The sequence below is a fragment of the Petaurus breviceps genome, unplaced genomic scaffold (assembly GCF_028583685.1).
Source record: "Petaurus breviceps papuanus isolate PSGF00001 unplaced genomic scaffold, PetGlider_PUasm1.0 90919, whole genome shotgun sequence".
NCBI classification, from domain to species: Eukaryota; Metazoa; Chordata; class Mammalia; order Diprotodontia; family Petauridae; genus Petaurus; species Petaurus breviceps.
Window position 1 is genome coordinate 12,538,902 of NW_027187378.1, and position 21,354 is coordinate 12,560,255.

The 21,354-nt window shown below is 39.2% G+C and overlaps 1 protein-coding gene across 3 annotated transcripts in view; it reads left to right on the top strand.

The window, feature by feature from the left end:
* Positions 1-21,354, top strand: part of SLC24A3 (solute carrier family 24 member 3) — a 783,926-nt gene that overhangs the window by 539,371 nt on the left and 223,201 nt on the right. For all 3 annotated transcript variants that reach the window (XM_069075482.1, XM_069075480.1, XM_069075481.1), the window contains exon 4: positions 13,523-13,597. In XM_069075482.1, coding sequence (XP_068931583.1) covers positions 13,523-13,597 — 75 coding nt within the window. The remainder of the gene's footprint in view (positions 1-13,522; positions 13,598-21,354) is intronic.

Sequence of the window (21,354 nt, forward strand, 5' to 3'; positions counted from 1 at the left end):
AGTTGAGGGAAGGAGAGGGTCTAGGAGAGGCTTCCTATATTTCAAAAGCTAGCATTGCCCCATGTTTCTGAAAGGGGTGGTTTTTCTAGCATGGAGAGCCTTGGTTTTTCTTTTCTTCTGTTTGCTTCTCCTTGGCAATTCCACTCCATTTTGAGTCAGTGTGGTCCCTGTAGAAAGAGTCAAAGTGTTCAAATCTCTCAGCTTTGCCACTTAGCCCTGTGTGACCTTGGGAGACTCAGCCTTTCTGGGCATCAATTTCCTCATCTATAAAATGAGAGTTGACCTAGATGGCCACTGAAATCCATTCCTGGTCTATGATCTTATGGTTCTTTCCTAATATCTCAGTCTACCCCTGAGAAATTCTCCCTTTCAGAACTAAAGTTTGTAGCAAGGGTTCAGCCTTCTTTCTAGCTCTTTAAGGAGAAAGAAAATGGATAAGAAAGGTCAGCTATTGCAGAATTGGGAATCTGGAGTCTGGTCATTCACTTCATGTCATGATAGGATTATTAGAGCCAATTCTAATTGGCTATAACAAACAATGCCTTAAATTAGAGAGAGAGAGAGAGAGAGAGAGAGAGAGAGAGAGAGAGAGAGAGAGAGAGAGAGAGAGAGAAAGAAATGCCAAGTAGGACCCTGTGTTATTCCTTTTAATTCAGAAGCGAAAGCAGCCAAAAGAAGAAAAGAAATTTACCTTAAACATTAGTCCCTAAGAATTCTAACTGACTTCCACCAAGACCTTGGGTATTTTTGCTGTTCCCTGGCAACCCTTCTGCCACCACCTTGTTTGAAATTGAAAATGGAGTGGCATGAATGTAAATGAGGTAATAAAAGGAAATCTCCTGTGAAAACTGCTGACTTTGGCTGCCACGTGAATTGACAGTGTTGACACTACACAATTCAGATGCATTTCTTTGGTATGACAATTGGGAAACCTTCATATATATTGACATCTCAGCTGCAGCCTGTTAACCTCCATTAAGGCATAGTGTACAGCAATTTCCTGCTATGTTAGATATTTTCTGTTAATCTCATCAGGGCCAAAATCCTATCATTTGACTCTTCTTCCATATTTCCCTGGACTTCCACCCCAAACAACACTTCCAACCCTAAGGTTGGAAAGAAAATGAAGATTTGCTTAGTGCCCTGTACTTTTTTGTCATTTTTAACAGGGGGGAAGGATTCATTTTATTGCTCCTTTTTTGCATAGATAATGTCTAAATGTAAAGGAATCACAGACTTGTAGAGTTCTCAAGCTGGGAGAGATTTCAGAGGTTATCTAGTCTAGAGCTTCTTAATTTTTTTGTCATGACCCCTTTGGCAGTTTGCTGATGCCTTCTCAAAATAATAATTTATTTAAAAAAATAAATAATTGGAGGAAATGCTAAAATTTTAGGTAGAAGTCAGTAAAAAGAGTGATGTGATTTTTTTTTCCCCATCCAAGTTTCCTATTGCTTCCATGAGCAAATGCTGTGTTTGGCATTCAAAGCTCTTCATAACCAAGCCCCCACCTTCCTTCATACTTATCTTATATCTTTCACCTTGGCACCCACCCTTCAATCCCATGACACTGATATCCTGGCTGTTCCACACCAACACTCCATCACTCCATCTCTCAGCTCCAGACATTCTCTCTGACTGTCCCCTGTACCTGGAATGCTCTCCCTCCTCTGCTCTGACTGCTGATATCCCTGGCTTCCTTTAAGCCCCAAATAAAACCCCATCTTCTATAGGAAGCCTATCCCTGACTTCTCCTAATTCCAGGGCTTTCACTCTATTAATTCTTGCCTATTTATCTTGTATGTAGCTTGCTTTGTATATATTTGTGAGTTGTTTCCCCCTTTAGACTGTAAGCACTTTGAGGGCAAGGACTATCTTTTGCCTTTTTTTATATTTTAACATTTATTTTTGGAGGGGGAAGGGCAGGGCAATTAGGGTTAAGTGACTTGCCCATAGCCACACAGCTAGTAAGTGTTATGTGTCTGAGGTCGGATTTGAACTCAGGTCCTCCTGACTCTAGGATCAGTGCTCTATTCACTGTGCTGCCTAGCCACCCCTATAGTAACATTTTATGTTCCTCTCTTATCTTCCTCTCTCCCCTCCCTGAGAGAGTAAGCAATCAGATATAGGTTATACATGTGTAATTATGTAAAACATTTCCATATATAGTCATTTTGTAAAAGAAGACTTGAATAAAAGGGAAAAAATGAAAGAAAGTGAAAAATAGCATGCTTCAGTCTATATTCAAACAACATCAGTTCTTTCTCTGGAGGCAGATACTTCACTTCATCATTAGGTCTTTGATATTGTCTTAGATCATGATATTGCTGAGAATAGCTAAGTCTTTCACAGTTCTTCATTGAACAATGTTGTTATTAATATGTATAACATTCTCCTGGTACTGTTCACTTCATTATGCATCAGTTCATGTTGTCTTTCCAAGTTTTTCTGAAAATATCCTGCTTATCACATCATATAGTACAATAATATTCCATCACAATCATATATCATAGCTTGTTTAGCCATTCCCCAGTTGATGGGCATCCCTTCTATTTCTAATTCTTAGCCACCACAAAAAGGGCTACTATAAGTATTTTTGTACAAATAGGTTCTTTTCCCCTTTTTTTGCATGTGGTTAGGATATAAACCTAGTAGTGGTATTGGTGGATCAAAGGGTATATGCAGTTTTTTAGCTCTTGGGGCACAGTTCCAAATTGCTCTCATGAATGATTGTATCCATTCACATCTCCACCAACAGTGCATTAATGGCCCAGTTTTCCAACATCCAACATTTTCTTTTTTTGCCATATTAGTCAATGTGATAGGTGTAAGGTGGTACCTTCAGGCTGTTTTAATTTGCATTTTTCTGATTGATAGCTATTTAGAGCATTTTTTCACATGAGTATAGATAGCTTTAATTTCTTCCTCTGAAAACTGCCTGTTCATATCCTTTGACCATTTATCAATTAGGGAATGACTTATATTTTTATAAATTTGACTCAGTTCTCTATATATTTGAGAAATGAGGCCTTTATCAAAGATACTTATTGCAAAAAAATTTCCCCAGTTCTATGCTTTCCTTATAATTTTGGCTGCTTGGGTTTTGTTTGTTTTTGCCTCTTTTTGTTTCCCCAGCAGTTAACATAGTGCCTAGAACATAGAAGGTAGTTAATAACTTCTTATTGATTGATTGATTGAAATCTGTCTGTAGAGCCCAGGTTAAGATCCTTAATCTAGTCCAACTTCTTCAATTTACAGAGGAGGAAAAAGAGACCTTGAGGGAAGAAGTGATTTGCCCAATGTCACATGGCTAGTTAGTGACAGCTGAGACCAGAACCTGGGTCTCCTGAGATACATTGCAGTGTATCTATGTGGCTAGCTGTCCCTGGAAAGCTAATCTAATAGAGTCTCTTGAAACAAATACTGACTATCTACAGTACATAAAACACTAGGCTAGATACTGTAGGATACCCCTAGGTAGCATAATAGAGTGTTAAATTTGGAGTCAGGAAGATCTGATTATGAATCCTGCCTTAGAGACTAGGAGGGGGACCCTCCTCAAGGCTTTTAAACTCTCAGCATCAGTTTCCTAATCTGCAAAATGAAGATAATAATATCACCTTCCTTAATGCGCTATATAAATGTAAATTATTATTTTTATTATAAGATACAGTCTTGCCTACAAAGAGGTTAAGTCTAGTTGGAAAATGAATGGAAAAAAAAGGAAAGCGACCACTGTGCCCAGCATTTAGCTATATAAATTCTGTACATATATATTATAAAAAAGAAGGCGGTGCCAACTTTCAAAGAATGTTTATTCTACCAGAGAAGACCACACATAGGGCAGTGGTGGCCAGGACGGGGTATTTTGGTTTTTAAAGTGACATACAGAAAGTGTGAGTAGGAGTCTACTCCCACACTTCCTGGGTATTAACTTGAGCTCCATTGACTCTCCATGCTTATTACCTCAGCAAGTCTGAGGATTCAGAGGAAAGTTCTCACCCCCTACCCCCCCCCCATCCTCATGAGATGACTAGAAGATAAGCAGAGCTTACCTTACAAGTAAAATAAAGAAGCATTGTGTAATTAATCCATCAACAAGCATTTATGGATCACCCATTTTACTCCAGACATTTTAAGGTGCTGGGGATAAAAATGTAAAAAGTTAAATAGTCCCTGCCCTCAACAAGCTTATATTTGATTGAAAGGAGGCAACAGCACATGTAGCACAAATAGGCTTTGGGGATCATCCTCCCCCTGTTATTGTTTGTCCTTCATTTTCAGAGGACCAGTGACATCATGGGTGATGTCTGGACTTATAAAGAGTGAATTGGATTTAAGTGAAACAAAGTTGCATAGTCATCCGCCTCACTCTTTCTTCCAGAATCACTGAAGTCCAGTTGCAGGACAATAGTCAGGACAACTGTTGATGGCCCAGAATGTGGCTGATGACCTTGGCATTTTTGAAGTCTAACCAAGCTCTAAGCGCCCCACAGCATTTGCTTTAGCCAAATTCATGGTCTTTGGAATAAATTGTTCTCATCAGCCCTTTCCATCAGGGAAATTCTTCACATGCTGCGGTAGACCCGCACTAACTCACTGCCAGCTCTGAGGCCTGTTGGATACCCTCAACATGGGTTAGCTCATCAGCCTACATGGTTTTACCAGGGTATGGCCATTATACATGTTATAGTTTATTGGAGCCACAAGTGAGAGTTGGATGACAGGTGGACACCAAAGGTGGATGAGCAGTCCTCTGTTTGCCTCAGTTTCCTCATCTGTAAAATGGTCTGGAAAAGACAATCCAAACCACTCCAGTATTTTTGCCAAGAAAATCCTAAATGAGGTTATGAAAAGTCAAACTGGACTGAATAACAACAGAAAAAGGCAGGTAGAAGATAGCCAGAAACAAAAGCTATGACTTGGAACATGCAGTCTATTTGTGGAGATAAGATGCTGATACATAAAAGAAAAAGAAAAAAATCATAAATGTTAAGTACCAAATTAGTGGTATAGTCAATCAATAAGCATTCATTAAACCCTTGCTGTGTGCTAAGCACAGAGGCTTTTGCCCTCAAGGGGCCCACATTCTAATAGAGGATAAAACATACAAATATATCTATTTGAATATATTGAAAATGGAAGGTAATGAGGAAGAGAGAGACATTTTAGATATGCGAAAAGTTTCCTGTAGAATGGAGGATTTGAGTTGAGACTCAAAGGAAGCCAGTGAAGTTAAGAGGCAGAGATTGAGGAAGAATATACCAGGTAGAAGGGAAAGTCAATGCCAAAGCAGAGCTTCAGGAAATGGAGTGTCATGTGTGAGGAGCCCCGAGAAAGCTCCTGTTGTGGGATTGTAGAGTACACAGAGGGAGGTAAAAGAAGACTGGGAAGGGGCTAAGGTTCAAAGGGCTTTAAAAGCCAGAGATAATAGGGAGACCCTGGAGTTTATAGAGGAGGAAGATGACATGTTCAGACCTGTATTGGAAGACAATCACTTTGGCAGCTGGAGGATTGGAGATTGATTTGAGTAGGAAGATATTTGAGCCAAGGAGTCGAATTAGAAGGCCATTACAGTAGCCCAGGGGCAAGGTGATGACAGCCCGCAAAAGAGAGAGGCTATGTGAGTGGAGAGAAGATGACTTACGTCAAAGATGTCATGAAGGTAAAGACTAAGACTCGGCAGCAGAAAGGGATGTGGGGTGAGTACAAGGGAAGATGTAGGGATGATTCTGAGGTTTCAAGCTTGGGTGACCAGGTGGATTCTAATAATGAAGATAGAAAGAATTCATGGCCTCTGCTCTCATGGAGAGAAACATCTAATAATGAAGATGGACAGAAAAAAACACAATACAAGTTAAGAAATGGTGTCTCACTGCTTACAACTTCAAGTATACCTTGCCATTCCTTTGTTTACAGTGTTCTCTCACCCTAAAATGAGCTTCTACCTGTCCATTTACATGACCGTTTTCTACCTATCTTCCAAAGCTTGGTTCATGAAGCTTTCTATGAACCACAAAGACAGACACTAGTTTGAACTAATTTAACCCTTCATATCTATCTTATTTCACTTCCACATTGTCTTGTATTATAGTTATTTGTGTAGAGTGCAGATAGCAATTGTTCTGGCCATAAACTCTGAAGGTTTTCCCCTCCCAAACTGATTCTCTTATGTAGGCAAACTAATCAATCTTTTGTCTTAATCCTTAACTTTTAATTACTCAATGGGTGTTTCCTCAGACAAACTGAGACCTAGGAAAGACCTTAGCTTAAAAGGTCAAGATTCCCCACTGCATCCATGGCCATTGCCTTTCATCCTAACCTACATCTTACTACTGGTCTTTGATGACTCTGGAGAAGAGAGTGAGGTTGATGACTTTTGCACAGCTCTGCCTCACTTAACTCCAATTCATTTGCAAGTCAAGACATCACCTTTCTAATATCTTTGGTCTTCTTCCAGGACAAAGGACAAACAACAACAATTTGTGCCAAGTTCTTGTCAGCTCTTTTGGGAAATAAGCTCCCTGATGACAGAAATCTTATTCTTTATGTGACCATGGATGAATGAAGTTTCTCGTTTTCAGTTTCTTATCTACAAATTGGGGGGAGGGGGGACATGGGACATGGAACTAGATAATTCCTAAGGTCTCTTCCAGATCTAAAATATGTCATCACAGTGGAGAGGTCTTATTCACATTGACACCATCTCCATCTCCCTGCTAAATCTAAGGTTATCCAATCTTGGGTAAATCTGTGAGTAAGTCTTTATTCTCCGGACTATACTCCTGACTTTCCACAGGACTTCGGCTTCCATGTCACTAACAGGAAGCTTAATGCCTCCCTAGAATACTTCTCAAATTGGAAGTATCATGGACCCCTGCAGCCTCTCCCTCTGATTGACTGGTTCCTCCCAGAACCTCCATTTTAAAGAGGAAGCCCAGGTCAACTATGTCTTCATTTTTTTTTCCTAGGCATCACTCCTGACTAGCCACAGGGCTTCCTCTGCCACTGTCCTGAACTGGGTACCCCATCTCCCCTTTATTTATTATTTTCACCACTAGAATGTAAGGCTCCTTGAGTCCAAAGACTATTTTTCATTCTGCTTGCTTGTATATCCTAGACCCTACCCTTACTGTAGTGCATGGCACACAGTAAGTGCTTGATAAATGCTTGCTGACTAGACTTTCTCTCTCCCTCAAGACTTTGCACATAGTAAGTAGCCAACACAAATACAGTAAGTAAGTAAGTAAGTATAAGTAGCCAGCACAAAATAGCAACTAGTGTGAGGCAGGAGAAGTGGTCATTTCAAAGGGTAGGGCCACATGCTCTCACAGGAATTCAGGAAATGGGACATTGTGGTAGGTCTAAAAATCAGCCTAGGTGACAGAGGAGACCAAGCCCTAATGTTACTTAATACTGACAACCATGTAATGTCTTTCATTAGTTGAAAAGAATTATCATCACAACCTAATATTTGGTCTGTAATAATTACTAATGGTTCTTTAGGGATTCATGGCACATTAAAAGAATGTTTTAAAAAGCCATCAACAGCCCTTATCATCTTTAATATCTACTGTAATCATGGCCCTGCCCTTAATAGTAAGAGTAATAATTGTCTCTGTTTAATTTACTGTGTGGTTAAGGTATTTTTCTATTGTAAACCTGGATTATGGAAAACCATTGGCTTCAGACTGTATCATCTCCTTTGTGACAATGAGCTTTGGAATTCCAGAAATGGGAACATGGTGGTAGGCAACCCAAACAGGCAATTTGGAGTTTATAGTGGAGAGTCAGTCAGGAAAATAATCCCCTATTTCCTTAAAAATTCTGCAACTGCTCTGATCCTTTTTTGAGCTGTTTGTGCCCACATACACATACACAGACATATGTGTGTATGTATATGCATATATATTACAGTATGTATATTATATAATATAATTAATTATACTATGTATGTGTACATGTATATATTTCCTGGATCACTGCCTTGTCCTGGTGGAGAGGCTTTTGTAACTCAATTGTCTGGGATAAAAGAGTTCAGAGTCTGAGATCAGAAAAGGTCTCTATTCTTCCTCATGAGAAAGGACCCTCTGCCCCTGTCGCTCAAATGGCGTCTGCCAAGGAGAGAGCAACAGGTAGAAGCAAGCCCATGGTTATATAACCTTCTAATGCAGAACCCCGGGAATCTATCTCAGAAACAAAGGACACAGAAACATGTGGGTGAACAGTGCAAGGCCAGGAAAGCAGTTTTGTCCTTATTTGGCATATCTTGTGCTGAGGTGCCACTGGGGAGAGTCTCCATTGCTCTAAGTCCCAGATTCCTGTAAGGTTAGGTGACTTCTAAACTTAGGCCTAGTGGATGCTGAAGCCACTCTAGATTTGATTTTTCAAAATGGGGAAACTTCATTGCAAATTATCCCTCACACAATGAAACTATGAACCATGCCATGAGAGGTTTCCCAAGATGGATAGGTCATAGTGGAGAGTTCTGAAAAAAGGTAATCCACTGGAGAAGCAAATGGCAAACAACTCCGTTATCTTTGCCAAGAAAACCCTATGGACAATGGGCCCAGCATACTAAGATCCATTGGATCACGAAGAGTCAGACATGACTGAACAATAATGTGTGTCTATATTAATTGTACTTACATATGTATATATTTTCTCCCAAAAGAGAATGTAAGTTTCCTGAGGATAGAAAGTGTTTCATTTTTGTCTTTGTATCCACAACACCAAAATAGTGCACACAGTAGGCATTGAATAAAAGCTTGTTGATTGATTGATTAATTGTTTGGAAGACAATTCTGGGAGCCAATGAGAAAGGCAAGTTCAGGAAAAAAGACAGGATGATTTAAGCTTTGTGCTACTAGACCATATGGTCTCTATAAAGTAAAGGTTCAGATGTTGATCTAGGGCAGTAGCTAAATCTAGCTTAACAAAGGACATAACTATTTGTAACAATCAGCTGTCAAATTTGCTTCCAGCCAAGCAATCAGGACAAAAGATTAGCAGATGGAGGCAGAAAAAGAAGATAAGGAAGAGGTTGGAGGGAAAGAGGAGAGGGGAAGAGAATAATAGAGATGAGGAGGAAGAGGGAAAAAAAATAACAGTTTCCAAATACCAGAGACCCTCAGATCTGACTGTGAAAATAATTAGATTCCAGGCAAGGAAGAATCTTTCTTACTCATGGTTGGAGCCAGAGGCAAGGATGGGATTTCAATAGACCCTTAACTATTGAAAATAAGGACAACCACATGGTACTTTTAGACCTGACACCCAAAGGAAGACTCTTTTAAGACCAGAGATGACAGTACCTGTTGTAAGCCTGAGACTTCCACACCTAGTGCTTATAGAGAAAAACATTCTATAAACACTAAGACACAAAGAATACTTGTCAAAAACCAAATCTACTTCAGTCTGAAGACTTGAGATTAAATCTAGTCCAAACAGGATTTGACCAAATGACTCAGAGGGCAAAATTGAGAAAGTCAGACCCAAGAAGAGGAATTAAAAATGAATAAGGCCTAAGTAGGACCAGAATTAATTGTTAAAGATTTATAGACATTTATAAAATGTGCATAATTTAATGCCTTATATGTCTCCTTAGTAATAAAATCCTTAAAACCTAAAAAAAAACAAAAAAACTTTGTGTACTGTTTTAAGGGAGCAAGGCTACAGAGAAGCAAAAAGGCAGCATAGCCAGTTATAAAGTGTCCTGGAGTTGTAATCCAGAAAATTTGCCTTTAAATCTGACTTCAGATGCTTTCTGGCTGTTTGACTTTGGCCAAGTCACTTAACCTTAAGCCTCCATTTCCTTATTTGTAAGGTGGCGATGATAACAGCACTCACCTAACAAGGTTCTTATGAGAATCAAATGAAAGAAGATATGTAAAAAGATTTTTCCAAATCTTAAAACATGATAGAAATGTGAGGTATTATTAGTGCCATTCAATAGCTTTGATTCCATAGTAATGGAGTCTGGATTACAAGGACAGGTGGTAACAGTGAGGAATTAATAAAGGGAAACTGGCATTCTAAGCCCTAAGACTGAACTTAAAAAAAAAAAAAAGTAGGGTCATGGGGATGCAGCAGGCTTGTAGCAGTTTGATTTTTTAAAAAAAAGCTTAAACATTGTTATTACTTTGTCAACCTAAGTACAACATGGTCACTGATTATTAGTTCAGTTAAAACTCGATTCAACAAACATTTATTGAGCCCTTAAGCGTTTGTTAAATGTATGTATATGGCTATGCTAAGCATTGGTTATACAAAGTCAAAAAAAATATGATTCTCTGCCCTCAAGGAATATGCATTCTACCAAAGGTATTCAAAACACACACTGGTAAGTAAATATAAAGCAATGCCCTTAAAAATACATCAGGAAGGATTTATTGTTGTTCAGTCATCTCAATTGTGTCCAGCTCTTTTTTTTTTTTTTGAGGGGAGAAGGTAGGGCAGTTGGGTTAAGTGATTTGCCCAAGGTCCCACGGCTAGTTTTGTGTTAATTGTCTGAGGCCGGATTTGAACTCAGGTTCTCCTGACTCCAGGGCCGGTGCTCTATTCACTGTGCCACCTATCCCCCCCCACTGTGTCCAACTCTTCATGACCCCATTTGGGTTTTTCTTGGCAAAGATACTGGAGTAGTTTGCTATTTCTCTCTCAAGCTCATTTTACAGATGAAGAAATGGAGGCAAATGGAGTTAAATGACTTGCCCAGGGTCACACAGCTAGTAAGTGTCTGAGGCCAAATTTGAACTTAGGAAGATGAGTCTTCCTAAGTCCAGACTTCATGCTCTTCCCACTGAGCCACCTAGCTGCCGTTCAGGAGGGTTGAGTACTAATCACTGGGATGACTGGGAAGCATCTCACATAGGAGGTTGTTACAGAATTGTGCTGAGAAGAAAGCTAAGGCTGCTAAGAGACAGGGAAGGGGAAGGAGTCTGTTCCACACCAGCGGTGTTGGGAGGGAAGGAGAGAAGAGAAAACCTATCAAAAGGGGCAGTTGAGACAGGTGACAGCTAGTGAGCCAATGTGAATGAAATACAATGCATGAAATAGAGTGACACAGAAGATACCTTGTACAGAATTTTAAATTCCAGGCTTAGAATTTTGCTCGTTACCCTAGAGGTAATAGGGAGCTAATGAAATTTTTTGAACAGCGGAGTAACACGATGAAGACTGTGTTTAAAGAACATTAATTTGGCAGCTACTGTGAATGATGGATCTGAGAGGCAAAACACTGGAAGCGAGGAGACCAATTAAAAAGCTATTGCAACAGTTCAACTAGGAGGTGGACAAGGGCCTGATCTAGACTGGAGGCTCATTGAGTGACATGAAAAGGAAGGTGGCAAGAGATGTTGTGAAGGTGGAAGTGACAGAATCTGTCAGTGGATTAGATGAAGTAGAGGGAAAAGACAAGGATGACTGCAAAGTGGTGAACTTTGGTGCCTGGAAGCATCCTCTAATTAAAACAAACTGTCGGGGCCCAACAATTAACAAGAGAGGCAACTTCCTAGCTGCAATGGATTCCCATTTCAGTATACCTTGTTAGTCCGCCTTCTCTCCTTTGCACATGGAAGAGTAATTAGGATGCAGTTGGCCACAACCAGCATATAAGTATTCCTGTGTCCATTTCTCGGCAATTACACATAGGCATACTGTATTTCTTTTAACACACCTATAACTCATCTAACTAATTTGTAGACAGATACATAGGTATCCTCAGACTTCCAAACACAGGGATCGTTGCTTATACTCCCCCAAACTTTTTCCAACTCAAACATTATGTATAATAGAGAAAAACATAGATATTTACTTTTGTGTTGGTCTTATTATTTTTTCCCCTTTCCCTTGAAACCTTGAAGAGACATCAAAATAGTATCAGTGGTGGCTGACATGTGTTTGGATTTCACAGGGGAAGTGTCACTTTCTCTGATCTTAAGGGCAAGAATTCATTTTGGGATCCCATCATTATTACTTGACTACTGTCTACAAAGTCAAAGGGAGTTATTCATGAAGTCTTAGGAGACATTGTTACCTAACAATGACAATGGGCATTATTGAACCAATCTGTCTTGTCCGAGGTGGTTTTAATTACATTGGCTTCAACAGAAACATTATTTCCAAGCAACAGTCCATCCCAGAGTTGAAAACCTGGACCTTTTATTTCCATTGCTGTCTTTGGGCAGCCTACCTATAGCGTATAGATTGTAGGACTTGGAGCTGAGAAGCTCTTAGTGAGAATCGTACCTCATACACACATGCCTGGTGCAATTCTAGGCAAATCACTTAATCTCTCTGTCTCAGTTTCCTTATCTGTTTTAGAGAAATCACTTTCTTTCTTCTAGCTATAGCTAATGCTATAACTTCTGTGAAACCATTCTTGATCCTGCCCCAATTGCTGGTGCCTTCCCTAACCCCCTTGTATTTAACTTTTTTTGTGTTGTGTTTCTATTTATTTTCTATATTTATTCTGCATATACACATGTATGGGTATACGTATACTTGTGTCCCTCATTAGAAAGTAAGTTCTATGAGAACAGGGTTTGTTGCATTCTTTTTTTTTTTAATTTTATTTTATTTTGAATTTATGGGATAAAACAAGCATTTTCATAACATAGTATAATAAAAAGATGATTGCACATGAAACTGCAAATCTATTATATATAACTTGCTGTTCATTTTAAATGTGTAATAAAGTTATCATGTAAATTTATTTTTTCTTATTTACATTTTTTCTTCCCTCCCCTCTCCCTTCATTTTAGAGATGGCTACCATTAGACACAAATAGGTATATGTGTGTGTAATATACATGTATACATATATGTAAAATTATTCAAGACATACTTTTATTTATCAGCTCTTTCTCTGGATGTAGATAGTATCTTTCTTCATATGTCCTTTATGGTTAATTTGGGTATGTATAAGTCAAAATTACTTTCTTGGCCCAAAGAGTTATTAAATTGCCTATATCCTTTGATCCAGCAATATCACTACTAGGTGAGTTTCCAAACATGATTAGGTAAAAAGGAAAAGAACTTATGTATTCTAAAATGTTTTAGCAGTGCTCTTTTTGGTGGCAGAGAACTGGAAATTGCAGGGATGCCCATCAATTGAGGAATGACTGAACAAGTTGTTGTATATATGATTGTGATGGAATAATACTGTGCTATATGAAATGATGAGCTTGATGATCTTAGAAAAACATGGAAAGACACAAAATAAAGAACAAAATGAACCGAACCAACAGAACACTGTATACAGTAACAGCAATATAGTTTTATTCTTTTTATTTGAATCCTCAGAACCCAGAACAGTTTTTGGCATATAATAGGTGCTTAATGAGTGCTTGTTGATAGATCAAGCTGAAAAATGGGGATAATAATAGTACCTGCCTCACTGGCTATTGTGAGGACCAAACAAGATAATATACAAAAAGCATTTTGCAAACTCAAACATTGTGTAAATGGTAGCTGTTATTATCATTCTGATGTCCTGGCCCTGAATATTTTCTCTTCTCTTTCAGGCTATGTACATGTTCTATGCTTTGGCCATTGTGTGTGATGACTTCTTTGTTCCTTCTTTGGAAAAGATTTGTGAAGTAAGTATCTCTCTCTCTCTCTCTCTCTCTCTCTCTCTCTCTCTCTCTCTCTCTCTCTCTCTCTCTCTCTCCATGGGTTATCAAGTAATTTAACTGTTTCTCAAAGGTTTTAATGATAGTACCATTTGAAAGAAAACCTTTCTCTTTCTGTTGACTTAATTTAGGGCCTTCATATGTGGCATACAATTCAGTTATTTCTAGGAAGCCTTCAACTGAAAGAGGAATTGGCCTCTAAATTTGTGTGAAACTACTACAAAACTAGGTTTACCATTTTCATGGCTACAAAGCAAAATAATATAATCCTTTCCCCCATCTCCATTTCCTCCTCCCTCCCCTCCTTTTCCTCCTTCTCCTGTAACCCTCTTTTATAGCTTCATACAGGTCCTTACAAAGTCTGAAACTTTCAGACACAGGTTTCTCTCCCTCTTTTTCTCTCTGTATGTATATATAATTCTCAAAGCAGAAGCTAGAAAAAGATAAGATGAAAGAGTTGGGAATAAAGACCAGGAAAAAAGATGATGTTAGAAGTCATCACAATAAGAAGGATACTGAATACCAAGTTAAATCACTTTAATCAAAAATATTCACCATATCTGCAACTCTTTCATTCTGTCTCCCCTTTCATCTCCCTTGTACATTTTGAAATTCAATTCCCTTTATCTGGGAGCTCTGTGGCATTTTTTTAAAATTCAGAATCCCAGTTGGGAAAAGGGATTTCTCTCTCCCACGCCTCCAATCTGGAGCTCCTTCTGTGGTTTCTCTAAAATATGAGTCCCCCGGAGAATGAGATTGCTTAAAAAAAAAAACCCTAGCTACTTATTGTTTAAAATCTAGGCAGGACTTTTTAAAGGCTTTATTATTAATATAATAACAAATAGAAATATTTATATGACTCTTTAAGGTTTGCAAAGCACTTTACAAATACCACTTCAATTTTTTTCTTCACAACAAACCTGAGAGTAAGGTGCTGTTATTATCTTCATTTTATAGATAAAGAAAATGAGATATAATGACTTGCCCAGAGATGCATAGCTAATAAGTGTCTGAAGCCAGATTTGAACACAGGTCAGTCTGACTCCAGATTCAGAGCCTGAGCCATTGTACTACTAGCTGATATTACTAACAATCCTTCATTAATTTCCTACTCCATGACTCCTTGTGGAATGAAAGTGACCCTGAGACCTTGAATACTCTGCCTGCCCCTGGAACTCAAGTGCTGGTAGATCCCTCCCCTGGAAAGCCTTCTAAGAGGTACAAGATGATAGGCTATATATCTGTCTGGCTAAGGGCCAACCTACATAAATCTGGAGATACTCATTACTAGGAAGACTGCAGGGTAATTAATGTTTTAGCAGCTCTTAAAGACCATCTAATAAGTTGTGGCAAGATTGTGATCTGGGTCCGTAGTGTGAATACTCACTCACCGTGACAAGATGACAGATCTTTGAAGTACTAATCTGGGACTTGGGTTCAGAAGTATAATAAGTAGAGAGAACTTTTAATATGGAAACCTCCCTATCCAAGCTCATATTGGTCATTTGTTTGAAATTTATATTCAGAGAGCTGCCTAGGTCGCATGGTCAGTATGGGTCAGAGGTAAGATTTGAACCCAGGCCCCCCTCCAAAACCAGCCCATTTTCTGCCATGGTAAATACCCTGCTACTTCTCTGAAGTAACAATAATAATAACAACAACAGGAATTCATATAAAGGATTACAGAAGGATTGTTGGTGTAAATCTATGCAAAGAGGGGAAAGCTTTAAGGGAGCTAGGACCATTTGTGGGGCAACTAAGTGCTCCATGGATAGTGTGCTGGACTGGTAGTCAGGAAGACTGGGGTTCAAATCCTACTTCAGACACTTAATTAATTAGTGGTGTGACCCTGGGAAAATCACGTAACCTCTCTTAGCCTCAGTTTCCTCATCTGTAAAATGAGGATAAAAATAACATCTACCTCACAGGATTGTTGTGAGGATGAAATGAGATAATAAATGCAAATCTCTTTTCAAACTCTTAAATGCTGTATAGAAGCTATTATTACTTAATTATAGGAAACTGAGGACAAAAGAGGCTGTGACTTTAATCAGTTAAGAAGCACTTATTAAGTGGCTACTCTGTGCCAAGCGTTCTGCTAGGAATTGGAGCCAGTATACAGCCAAAAGTGAAAATAGTCACTGCCTTCAAGGAAATTAGAATCTGGTCAAGGAAGATAAAATGCACATATATAGATAGATGCAAAACAGAGAGAAAGTGATTTTGAAGAAATTCCAGCAACTAGGAGTTGGGGGAGGGAGGAAGGGGGCAGACGGTCATGAAAGGCCTCATGAATAAGGTGAGAGCTGGAGGTGAAGAGAGTACATTTCAGGCATGGGTCTTATAGGTATTTAAGTAGTAGCTATAGGATTCACATTCACATTGTGTGATTCCAAGATCAGCAATCTTTCCAGAATACCTCCCTTAAGGAGGTATAGTGTCCACAGCATTTGGGGACCATTTTACTGATAAGACCCCTAAGTAGAAAGGAACATATTTTGTGAGCAAAGATGGCCTTTATTTAAGTGATTTGGAGACTCTTGATGATGCTTGCAAGTCTACCATCAAATTGGCTTACTCTTTTGTGGGCAACATTATTCCCCTCTTTCCCTTGCCATTGTCTTTTTGAAATTAAGATAGTCTGGGGAGGGATCCCTGACATTCTGATATGAATCTATCAATTTTTTTTTTCTATTGAATTGGGCCAAGTTAACAACCTCAGAACATTAGGCATCTGGTAGGGAAGAAGCATTGAAAAGAGAGAGAGGAGTGACAAATGGAGAGTCATAAGTAACCTCAAACACTTTATAGCCCAGATAGTTTTACCAGGTTTTCCCTGTTTAGGTGATGCTTTGCCAGAAAATGGACAAAGTAGAGAAATGAAAACAAGAGAACAAGGGGGGTCAGCCCTAGTCATGTTTTCCAAGGCACCTTGTCCCACCCCTCCCCTGATATTCTAATCCAATCTTGTATAAAAATGGTTATGACAAAGATTTTTTGTTTTGTTTTCTTTTTATGCTGTTCTAAGGAGAACTGCTGTGACTTCTCTGAACTGTTAGGAAAGTTGAAAAAACATTAGACATGTGAATTTGTGGGTGGTAGGGAAAGAAGTTTACATCTGTATATGTCTATCTATCTATCTATATATATATACATATATATATGTATATATATATATATATATATATATACATCTCTCTGGAAATGTGGGGCCAATTTTAATCTAAAGTTACATTTTCTCACAAGATTATAGGATTGAGATGAGAGGAAATCTCATGGCTGCCTAGGAGGGCTTTTACACCTAGAACTATATCTCATGTCTCCTGGAGTTCATAACCCATGTGGGAGGGGAGGCTGGCCTTGGGCAACTAGGAAGAAGACAATTTTCAATTTGGGGGTAGTTGCATTGTGGAGGAGGGTGGAATCAACACCCTGCATCAAACCACAATGTAAGTAACTAAAAACCTGCAGCAGGGATAGCTAAATGATACAGTGAATAGAGCACCGTCTGTGGAATCAGGAGGACTTGAGTTCAAATCCATCCTCAGACACTTGACACACTATCTGTGTAACCTTGGACAAGTCACTTAACCCCAACTGCCTTGCCTTCCCCCCCCTCCAAAAAAAATAACACAAAAAAACCCCTGTAGCATTTGATACAGGAAAGTTGGGATCAGGGAAAATTGGTGGGAAGATGAAAGAGAAAATCAGAAGGTGCAGAAGAAAGGAGAGAGTGGATAGAAAGCTTTGGAAGCATGAAGTAAAACCCATACAGAGACTCAGTTGTGCGATTGGTATTAAATACCTGTGACGTGTAAGATGCAGTAAGAAGTAAAGAGGTCTAAGGATGAGCTCCTCAGGAAGCTTAGTCTAAGAAGACAGACAAGAGGCTTACTTCTAAAAAGGTGTGCTTGTACCATTATAAGAAATGTTAAAGAAATGGCATAGATAATTCACACTTAGAGGTGATCAGGGAAGGAGGAGGTCACTTTCAATAAGCAGAAGCATCACAGAGGAGGTGGTACTTGGCCCAACCATAGCACAAAGCATACAGAGAGGAAAAGAGCAGAGAAGGCGCAGTCTCCCAAGATTCAGATTGAAGCCCTGGCTCTGGCTTCTCTAAATTATTTGTCCTAGAGCAGGTCACATAACCTCTCTAGACCTGTTCTACTCATCTGGAAAATGGGAATAATAATACCTGTCCTACTAACCTTACAAAGTGAGGAGCAATTTAAATTACACATGTGTGTACACAAAAGTATATGTGTGTATATATTAACAAAATATACACATATATGTATTTGCATAGTGTGTGTATGTATAGCTTTGTGCTTGTCTTTGTTACATATGATAGACACATAATAAATGTCTATTGAATTGTTGATTCAAAGATAAAATTAATATCAGAGTGAACAAAGTTGTAACTGTGCAATATTGTATGTAGAGAATGCAAGCAGGTCATTCTGGGGAAGGAAGGAAGGAAGGAAGGAAGGAAGGAAGGAAGGAAGGAAGGAAGGAAGGAAGGAAGGAAGGAAGGAAGGAAGGAAAGAAAGAAACATTTATTTAGTGCCTAATATGTTCCAGGCACCTCAAAGATGAATATGAAATCAGGTCTTCCTGATTCCAGGCCCATCTACACTACCACCCATTGTCTCAAGGAGGTAAAGTTGCTAAAATAGATTAGGGATCTTGTGGAGGGCCTTAAAGAATAGGATGAAGGATTTAGACTTTATTGAAGGTTCTTGAGAAGGGGAATGGCATTGTTTGACTGTGATTTATTAGTAATGTGTATGCTATCTTAGGGACCACTAGGTGGTGGAGTGTATAGAGAGTAGGAAGATTCATCTTCCTGTTTCAATTCTCACCTCAGACATTTATTAACTGTGTGACCCTGGACAAGTCACTTAACTCTGTTGGCCTCAGTTCCTCATCTGTAAAATGAGCTGAAGAAGGAAATGACAAACCCCTTCAGTATTTCTGCCAGGAAACCCCAAATGGGGTCATGAAGAGTAAGATAACAACCAAAAAACAACTTAGCATTTCAGGCTCTTAAAGACAACAATCAGAGCTTGAAAGAGATACAAGATAGATCAGGCTGCCAGACTCTAGTAAGCCATATTTGGCCTGCCATGTGTTTGATTACTCCCTTTACATAGTCTTCTCCTCTGGGCAGAAACCCAGGTGATTCCACTACTCTTCCCATAGCCCTACCCCTGAGCCTTACGGAATTCTCACCCCCAACTCAGATCATGAAGACCACCTCTTTCCATGGCATGATGCCCCTGTTCAACCAACAGTAAGAACTCAGGTCTCCTGATTTACAAGTCTAGTTAAGGATCACTGTTTAATTGTTATCAGTCTAGTATTACCATTGCTCACCCTTGATGGTGGAAAAATAAAATGCAACCAGAGATTGACTGAGTTTGGGGAAAGGACCCATGCCTTCCAGGGTCTAAAATATACTTGTTGGAAATTTGCTATTCACTCATTATCAGTGGGTTGCTTCTGTGCCATGAATAGCTCTTTGCCATATTTATTTATGGATCAAATGGGTGAAGTCATATGTCCTCCAGTCAAAGCAAATGTCTTAACAAGCACTCTCCCATATGGCTTTTCTTCCTAATCAGCAATAGCTTTCAGTTAATACATAATTTTACCTGGGAAACATAGGATATAACACTGAACTGTTTGGTTCCCGATAATTTACTGTATTGTATCACTCATGTATACAATTTGTATTGGAGTGCAGTGTGTCAGGATTGGGGGAAGAACAGACAGGATTAGTGCAGAGGGGGTGTCTCCACACTCCCCATTTCCAAAGTTTGCTCAGTATTGTTCTCCAGGTCTACTTTCAATAATTAGGCACCGAAGTAGGAACACAACCATCCTTTGCAAACTTGGTGTGTTTCCAGAGGGCAGCAAGATCAGTATTTGCAGGACATTGGCTTAGTGGAAGAACTGGACCTAAATTAGTAAGAACAGATAGGAAAAGCATAGTGCTGTGCCCAAAGTGAAAAGCAGAGTCCTCTCCTCAATTCAGAATACGCTGATCCTAATGAGATATCTGCCCATTACTAACATCTGTGACATACTGTCAGTAGTACGACTCTAACCAAGCACTGTTCTCCATTTTTCCATAATGGGCTTAGTAGTCAGAGCCAGGACAAGGCATCTGTGAACCCTCAATAATATTTTTAAAATTCCATATGTCACTGTCCACTGGAAGCTTCATGTCTCTTCTCACATTAGTGACTCAGTTTATCACAAAATATTTACAGAATCTATACCTTTATTATTTAACTGTCCCTCATGCCTGGAGTGTTCTTCCCCACTTTGACTTCCTGGCTTCCTTGCCCTTCTTCAAACCTCAGCTCAAATACTGCTTTCTGCAGGATGCCTTTCCCTGCCTCTCTAGACCCCATTCCTTCCTTCCTATAGTATCTTGCCTCTGAGATCACCTCCCGTTTTAGGTTGCATTTCTCTTGTATGTACAGAGTTGTTTGCATGTTGTCTCACCCATTAGATTGTAAGCTCCCTGAGGGCAGGGGTCGTCTTGTGCCTGTCTTCGTATCCTCTGTTTAGCAGCATCAGATGCTTAATAAATACTTGACTGTCTAGATTTCTTCCAAGCAGGGCTCAAGTGTCATCTTCAAAGGAAAAAGATGCCACTTCTGATCTGCTAGTTGCTCCTGCTCACGTCCTCTTGAAAGTAACCTATATATTTTATATTTTCTCAGCTGTGTACTTGTAAACCTTTCAGTAGAATGTAAGTTCACTGAAGGCAGAGGCAGGTTTTCGTTTTGTTTTTAAATCCCCAGTGCCTATCTCAGTGATTCTCAGGTAGCAGGTGCTTAATAAATATTTGTTCAATTGATTAATTCTGTGCCCGGCAGAGTAGAATCTTCTGATATTAAAAAATCAGCTTTTAAGTGTCTCATGGTGGAGTTGCCCTGCTGATACTTTTGGGAATTGTCTCCTGAACTGCATCTCCCCAAAACCAGGACCTGGGGAAATTTTGGGCCTCCAGTTAAGTCATTGATTTGTTCTGAGGTGGTTTTTTTTTTTTTGCTTGTTTGTTTTTTGGTTTTTGGTGTTAATTTTAAGGTTTTTGGTTTTCATACATACCTTAGCCTCCACACACATTCTTGACCAGGAGTGTCCTGATAAATATTTTAAAACTGGGTTCTCCTGGGGAAAAAATGTATGTACACATACTTTTAAGTTTAATCTTCATTATTAACACTTTCCTAAGTCTAGACAATAAACAAAGCAAAAAATCAAGACCTGATTACTAGAGACTGCTGATTTATGAAGTATAAATGCTAACACTGAAAATTTAACAATCCCTCACAAGTGGTTACAGCTGACTCAAGCACATCCTTTCTCCTGACATTATTCAAAGTCTTCCCTTCATCAGGTCATCATAACTCAGAGTCAGGTATTCAAACTAAGTGGAAGGGGATTCAGCTGAGTGGTGTGGGATGTTATACCTGAGGGATTTACCAGGGTGAGGGAAAAGAAGGTACCCACTATCCTGTAATTCAGGCTTTTATTGGGAACTATTACAAAGACTGTTGCCCCCAACTCTTTGGCTCTTTCCAAGCAAGTTACAAAGAGGAAGGCAGGTTTGTTTGAAACTGAGATCCAGATGCTTCTTCTGGGCCTCTTCTTTTTGGGTGTGTGTGTGTGTGTGTGTGTGTGTGTGTGTGTGTGTGTGTGTGTGT